The sequence below is a fragment of the Nicotiana tabacum genome, chromosome 16 (assembly GCF_000715075.1).
Source record: "Nicotiana tabacum cultivar K326 chromosome 16, ASM71507v2, whole genome shotgun sequence".
Classification (NCBI taxonomy): Eukaryota; Viridiplantae; Streptophyta; class Magnoliopsida; order Solanales; family Solanaceae; genus Nicotiana; species Nicotiana tabacum.
The window spans coordinates 2,467,611-2,475,325 of NC_134095.1; the positions used below are offsets into that span (position 1 = coordinate 2,467,611).

Here is a 7,715-nt window from a genome sequence, read left to right on the forward strand (position 1 = left end):
TTGAAATGAAAAGGAGTTAGAAAATATAGGTATCGGGCTCGTATTTTGGTTCTGACGCCCGGTACAAGTCTTAAATATGTGTTAAGCACTATCTGTAAAGTTTGGCTAAAAACGGACGTCATATGACGTGTTTCAGACTAAAAATGAAGAATTTGAGTTATGAAAGTTGAAGAAAGAAAATCATGTGTTTGAAGCTTGATCCTATGTATATGATGTTATTTTGGCGATTTGATCGCACGAGTAAGTCCGTAAGATGTTTTTAAGGTTGTGTGCAAGTTTGGTTTGGAGCCCCGAAGGCTCGGGTGAGTTTTGAATGGGTCCCGGGAGGTCTTGGACTTAAGAAAATGCAGGTTCAGGTGTTGCAGACACCAGCGCGGCTGCGGTCATTTCCGCGCGGTCTGCGCTGGAGCCGCGCGGCCGCGATGCCTTTCTGTGCGGTCCGCGTGGCTGAGTCTGAGGGCTAGGGTTTCAGGTTAACCAGCGCGGCCGCGCACCAAAACAATGCGGTCCGCGCTGGAAGGGTTCAGAGAAGCCCCAATTTTTCTCCCACTCGGCGCGACCGCAACACATTTTTGTGCGGTCCGCGCCAGGTCCTCAGAAAGGTATACAAGTTCGGAAAATCTCAGTCATTTTTCACTTTTCAAAAACCCAAAACCTAAGAGGCGATTTTCCAAACAACTTTTCTTATCCAAAACGATTGGTAAGTGATTTCTAACTTAATTTCTTTATTTCTTAACATCTTTTAACATAATTTCAACTTCAATTCAAAGATTTTCATGGGGAAAATTGGGTGTTTTGGGTAGAACCTAGGTTTTCTACAAATTGAGAAGTTGGACCTCAATTTGGGGTCCGATTTAAAAATAAATCATATATTTGGATTCATGGGAGAATGGGTAACTGGGTTTTGGTCCGAACCTCGAGTTTCGACCACGTGGGTCCCGGGGTATTTTTGACCTTTTTGGAAAAAACCTTGAAAATCTATTTTCATGCATTAGGGATGATTCATTTAGTAATTATTAATGTGATTAAGTAACTTATGACTAGATTCGAGCGGATTGGTGGTGGAATCAAGAGGTAAAGCTATACTAGAAGCGTGAGTTGAGTTTGGAGCATTCGAGGTAAGTGTTTGTTCTAACTTTGGCTTGAGGGAATAGGATTAAGATGATATTTGCTACTTGCTAATGTGGAGTACGGTGTATAGGCAAGGTGACGGTTGTCTATGCACCGTAGTCTAGCATGACCGTGAGTCTTGATTGCTTTTAATTCGAATAATGTGACACAAGCTCCTTGTTTATTTGATAAGTTTCATATACTGTGAATGGTTGAGGAAGAATGATTTAAAAGGAGAATGTGTTGTGAATACTCCCTTGCCGGGATGTGTAGACTGATATATATATTCTCCCTTGTCGGGATATTTTGGGCTGTTAGTTGTACCCTTGCCGGGTTAAAGGTATTGAGTTGTTATTCTCCCCTGAAGGGGTCTACTATATGAAGTCAGATATTATGAACTATATTATGGGATCGTGTGGCACGCCGTCCACTTATATATGATATTATGGGATCGTGTGGCACGCCGTCCACTTATATATGATATTATGGGATCGTGTGGCATGCCGTCCACTTATATATGATATTATGGGATCGTGTGGCACGCCGTCCACTTATATATGATATTATGGGATCGTGTGGCACGCCGTCCACTTATATATGATATTATGGGATCGTGTGGCATGCCGTCCACTTATATATGATATTATGGGATCGTGTGGCATGCCGTCCACTTATATATGATATTATGGGATCGTGTGGCACGCCGTCCACTTATATATGATATTATGGGATCGTGTGGCATGTCGTCCACTTATATATGATATTATGGGATCGTGTGGCACGCCGACCACTATATATATATATATATATATCATGGAAATCGGAGTTTCTTCTGTTTATTTCCGATATTTCATTTTTATCTGTTACTCCCTGATAGCTTGTCTCCTCCCAGTTTTTCTTTGTATTATCTTGTTATTGTTTTTCTTGCACTTGTGGTATATATATCTGTACAGGTTAATTGTGGTAGGTACTGTCTAACCTCGTCACTACTTCGCATGGGTTAGGCCAGTCACTTACCAGCACATGGGGTCGGTTGTGCTGATGCTACACTCTGTGCATTTTTGTGCACAGATCAGGGAGCAGCTTACGGACCGCAGCAGTAGGACTTCTGGGAGCTATCTTCAGTCCAGGGACTCTCGAGGTAGCCTAGCTGGCATTCGCAAGCCGAAGTCCCTTTCCATGTTTTTCGTTTGTTTATCTTGTATCAGACAAACATGATGTATTTTCCTTTCAGACATTGATTATAGTATTCTATAGTAGTCCGTGAGCTAGTGATACCAGACTCTGGGTAGCATTTTGGTTCAAACTTCTGCACTTTTGGTTCTCAGTTTCTTTAGATTTAAAGTCTTCCGCTTAAATTTTGTCTCGTTTATTATATTGTTTGGAAGAAAGCAGGAAAAATATTTTATATATTTGGCTTGCCTAGCTCCGATAGTAGGCGCCATCACGACACCCGATGTTGGGAAATCCGCGTTTGTTTATCTTGTATCAGACAAACATGATGTATTTTCCTTTCAGACATTGTTTGTAGCATTTTGTAGTAGTCCGTGAGCTAGTGACACCAAACTCTGGGTAGCATTTTGGTTCAAACTTCCGCACTTTTGGTTTGCAGTTGTTTTAAATTTAAAGTCTTCCGCTAAGATTTTGTCTCGCTTATTATTGTTGAAAGAAAGAAGGAAAGGTGTTTTAAACATTTGGCTTGCCTAGATCCGATAGTAGGCGCCATCACGACACCCGATGGTGGGAAATCCGGGTCGTGACAGATATACACACTAATAAAAAAAATTACTTAACATTAGCAACTTCACTGATTATGTGAAGTTACCTTTTTGAATTACATTTAAAGTGACATTGAATTGTAATTTTTTTCACATTGTTAGAATATAAAAATTAAACTCATTTGAAAATATGTAAGAAAGAATCTGATAAAATTTTGGACTTTCATATAGTACTACCCCAAAAATCATGACCATGTAATCATACAATTGAAATAATCCCAAAATCCAAAATTGTAAATCCTAGTTTATACAATCGAAAGAACTTAAATAACTAAAATTAACAAATATAGATAACTAACCTTGAAAGAGAGGAGAGGAGTATGATTTTGAAGCAGTGGTGGGGCGGCCTTCTATGGCGGAGGTGCAATGGCAGCGGAAAAATAGTGGTGGCGCGGGAGAGACGAAGTAGGGATTTGATTTTGGGTGAGAAGAGAGTGGTGAGGTGATTTGGGGGAGGATTTTCGGATGTGGAAGAAGGAAGAGAGAAAGAGTAAAGAGAAAAATGGGGAAGAACCACGCTGCGACTGTTCTTAATTAGAAATTTCCGATCAAAGTCGATCGAAATTTTTTGGTCGGTACTATTAATTATAATTTGACCGTTTGACTGGACATCACCGACCAAATTCGGTCGGAACTGATTTCTAAATTATTACATTTACACTATATATAGTATAGTATAGTATAGTATAGTATAGTATAGTATAGTATAGTATAGTATAGTATAGTATAGTATAGTATAGTATAGTATAGTATAGTATAGTATAGTATAGTATAGTATAGTATAGTATAGTATAGTATAGTATAGTATAGTATAGTATAGTATAGTATAGTATAGTATAGTATAGTATAGTATAGTATAACACTAATTTATTAACTTCTAGATTCCTTTGAAGTCATAAAATTAGTGTGAAAATAACTACGGTAATCCTCGTGTGCTATTTGATGACATTGTGCTTTAATAACATGCTTTTTAATCGGAATTTTGTGTTACTCACATATAATCTATATTTGTAATAGATGGCAAAATGCTGTGGCTATTAGCCAAACTTCCAAAATCGAGGTCGTCATGCTAGTATTATTAAGTTGAAGGGACAGTGTGAAAAAATCTAAAGAATGGGATTAATGTGATTGAAGTCTAAAATGGAAACATTTTGTTAAAGACAATACTAGTTCATTTTGTTAAACTTTTGATATTGTTATAATGGATTACTATAAAACACAAAATAAGAGGACAATATTTCATTCATTAAAAGTCAATTCTTAAAACTAACTACTCAAAAATATTTTCAAGGTGCTCATGACATATCCAACACCAACAAATCATCTTTATCAAGTACATTGGAATCCTCTTCTAAAACAGAGATGTCTTAACATCTTTATTTTCATCTAACTCTATAATTATATGCAAAATTAATTAGTTAAATATTAAGAAATAAACAAAATTTTAAGAACAAAAAATATTTAAATTCACATAAAAGATATTATAATTTTAAGACTGGACTACTCATCTTGTTATTTTTAGTTTCCTGTATTTTTATATTTTTAATTAAATATGTTTATTAAGCCACGGGGCACCCCAGCTCAGCCTCGGTCAAGCCTCATGGGCCACGGGCATACTTGGGCCGGGCTTAAAAGCCTCATTTTTAAATGGGCTCAAAAAATCTTAGTCCAACCTTATTAAATCACGGGCTGGGATGACCCATCAAACCAAGCCCATATTGACGACTCTATGATTAATATAAGCGGAATACACATCTGAATATTAGAATGTGTTAATAGATTAAGATATTTGAATCCTAATGATTAAAATTCGATTCTAAAAATAAATAAATTTAACGACTAATATATAAATCTTATTTTGTCACTTTTTTCTAACCATATCATCTTTCACGAGAAAAAAATAAATAAAGTGGAGATTAGGGTCGTCAATGAAGCACAGGAAACACACGTTACTCACATATTTTATCTGATTGCAGGATCTTACAAACTAGTATAGGAATTTGAATAAGCGAGCATCACATAAAAGACAAAAATGTTTTATCATTTTCTGTAATTTCATTATAGTACTCACAATGGATGATAAAAACCATTCTACATGGCTCAGTTAATACATGTCTTTATTAACATAGGTGACAGACACTTATAATTATTGATTTTGAGTGATCGGAGACATCAAACGTGTGAATATTAGACAAATTGAACAAGGTACTCCTCCGCAGTGGTGTACTTGACATTTGGATAAAGTTCCGAAGCCTCAACCCCAAACGCTGGCTCAATCACAAAATTAGTTAGATCACCCTTTACAAATGTTAAGTGGTTAAGCGCCAAAGCGACATTGTTTGGAAAAGGAGATGCTGCAATAGTATACAATATACAACGTCATAATTAATTACCAAATCTTAATTGAGAAAAAAATCTTGATTAAAGAATAAGATTACTGACTATTGATGTCTTTGAGAATTTGCTCCTCTGGAATATAGATTTTCTCCAGAGTTTTACCAATCATTTTCTCCCACATAGCCACTAACTCATTGAACGATAGTGTGTTTTTGGGAGGCTTAATATAGAGGGTTTTGTTCAACGTTCTCGGGTCATCAACAGCTTTAATAGTGTAGGTGCCAATGTCATGTTCCTCATTGAACACAGCTGCAAAGAAAGAAAAAAAAGGAAAAGTATGCAAAAATGAGACATTTTGCCATGAACTTGTTTTCTTTCAAATCAATAGAGTCGCCACCTAATAGTGGTGGGCACGAATAAGTTATGTTACTCGAACTCTCTAAAAATATTAGTCAGTACGTGACCACGGGCGGATGTACAATCGCAGGCAATGGTGAAGCCAGAATTTTTACAAAGAAAGGATGTTCAAAGTTTAATATATATATATATCTATGAAAAGTAATTTTTGACCTTTATACATAGTATAATTTTTTATATACTTGGTGTAATTTTCCGATGAAGGAAGTTGAACACCCTTCACTCTATATTGCTACGCCACTGATTGCAGGTACGGGTTCAACCGAACCCATAACTTTCAGTGCAGATCATAAGTTTATGTGTAAAACCTTACTGAAATTATAATAAATAGTAGACATGAACCCATAACTTAAAAATATAACAGGTTTAATGCTAAAAATCTTAAAAGTTAAACCCATAAAGTTTAAATCGTGGATCCGGTTCTGCGCGTGAGGGATCCTTCAAAATTAATGTATTTTTGAAGGATTTGACACGAGTATGACGGTATTTAAAGAGTCCGCAAAACATAGTGGATAAGGAATTTTTTTCCACATACCCTTAACGTTTCCATCTCCAGGAATGATGATTTTGTCTCTAGGGGGAGCAGTGGCTTCTGGTTGGACCAAATTTGCTAAGAAAAAACCATCAAAACAGTCGCTGGAGACATAAGTATAAGGAATTCCTTCAGCCTCGGTAGCTCTACGAATTTGGGCTTTTGCATCAACTAAAGACTTTACTGGTTCCACTGTATTGGCCTTATCAACATCCATACCAAACTCCGAAGGGAAAAATCTCTGAAAATTTTAAATAAGATTATTTAGCCCCATGAACTTTATGTAATTAAATATAAATGTAAAGAACTACTAAACTTTCAACAAATATTAAATTCTAAACCCATAAAATTCAAAAATTAGGAAATTCAATAGTAATAAAAGGCGAAATATATCAAATTTATATTCTGAATCCGCCCAACCTTAATATTGCCAGCTTCTTTGATAGCAGCAATGATCTTGTCTTGATCAGCCAATTGCATATGACCTACTGCTGATATTACCACATCCACTTGCTTTATAGCCTTCACCAAACTCTCATGATCATATAAATCACCCTGTTCAAAACAAGAAATTAAATATACTTACATATAGGATTATCAAATTTGGCTCAAGTACAAATAGTGATCCGCCCAATTTGCTCAAGGTTGGGCTGGTTATTGACCCTTTTATTCATTGAATTCAATCTATCTTGACTCAATCCATCTCAACTTATTTAAAGTTGAGCTGATTTTTAGCCCAAATTAACTATACGTAACTTTGCCAAAATATCTTAGAAATAATTTTTTTGTTTGATGTTATACATGACCATAACAAAGAAAAAAAAGTCATATTTAGTAATTATATAATTCATAAGAAAACAACACATATTAAGTAAAGCTTGATAAGAGTTGAGTGGGTTGGATTATGACCCAAATTTTAACACATTTTGATCTAGCTCATCTTAGATTAACTTTTCGGCACCATTTTGACGCGCCCAAAATCGACCCATACGCCCATTTGACACCCTCTCCTTACATATAAAATTTATTTCAGTCCTTTTCCCTTATTTTGGTTTGCATAATACAAGGAAAGAATTAATGAACCATATAATATATACATACATGAACAATTGTGACACCCAAATTCTTGAAACTCTCAACAAGTTTAGCCTCAACAGGGTCAGAAAGTATTGTGCTCTCTCTAACAAAAGCAAAAGTGGGGTGTCCAGCTTTTGCACTTGCTTCAACTAAATATTTTCCAATATACCCAGTTGCTCCAATGATTAGAATTTTGCTTTTCTCAGCCATTTGATGATCAAAGGTATAAGTTGAAATTAAGAGCCTTCTCAAGAATTTGGTTGTGGCATTAAGCATAGTGAGGCAACATCATTTTATGTACTGAGCTCTAGGGAGTTGTAATCACCAAAATGACCTCCGATTGTTCCAACTAACGGTCTCATAAAATGTATTTTTAAGCAAATAAAATTGAAGGACAAACGTAATGGTTTGATTGGATATGCAAAATCTCCAATATTATTTGGTTATGGTTCTCTCTTTTTAGG

The 7,715-nt window shown here is 35.9% G+C and overlaps 1 protein-coding gene across 1 annotated transcript; it reads right to left on the bottom strand.

The window, feature by feature from the left end:
- Positions 1–4,908: 4,908 nt before the first annotated feature.
- On the bottom strand, positions 4,909–7,504 carry LOC107809306 (phenylcoumaran benzylic ether reductase TP7-like). Its single transcript, XM_016633911.2, has 5 exons — positions 7,276–7,504; positions 6,595–6,729; positions 6,178–6,415; positions 5,331–5,534; positions 4,909–5,242 (listed from the first exon to the last, which is right to left on the bottom strand). The coding sequence occupies exons 1-5, from the start codon at positions 7,459–7,461 to the stop codon at positions 5,076–5,078; spliced, it is 930 nt and encodes a 309-aa protein (XP_016489397.1). The 5' UTR covers positions 7,462–7,504; the 3' UTR covers positions 4,909–5,075.
- Between the last annotated feature and the right edge of the window lie 211 nt (positions 7,505–7,715).

Coding starts and splice junctions, on each gene's coding strand:
- LOC107809306 (XM_016633911.2), bottom strand. CDS start 7,461: ATGGCTGAGAAAAGCAAAATTCTAATCATTGGAGCAACTGGGTATATT. Junction 6,730..7,275: donor TGGGTGTCACAATTGTTCAT/GTATGTATATAT, acceptor TGTTTTGAACAG/GGTGATTTATATGATCATGA. Junction 6,416..6,594: donor AAGAAGCTGGCAATATTAAG/GTTGGGCGGATT, acceptor TAAAATTTTCAG/AGATTTTTCCCTTCGGAGTT.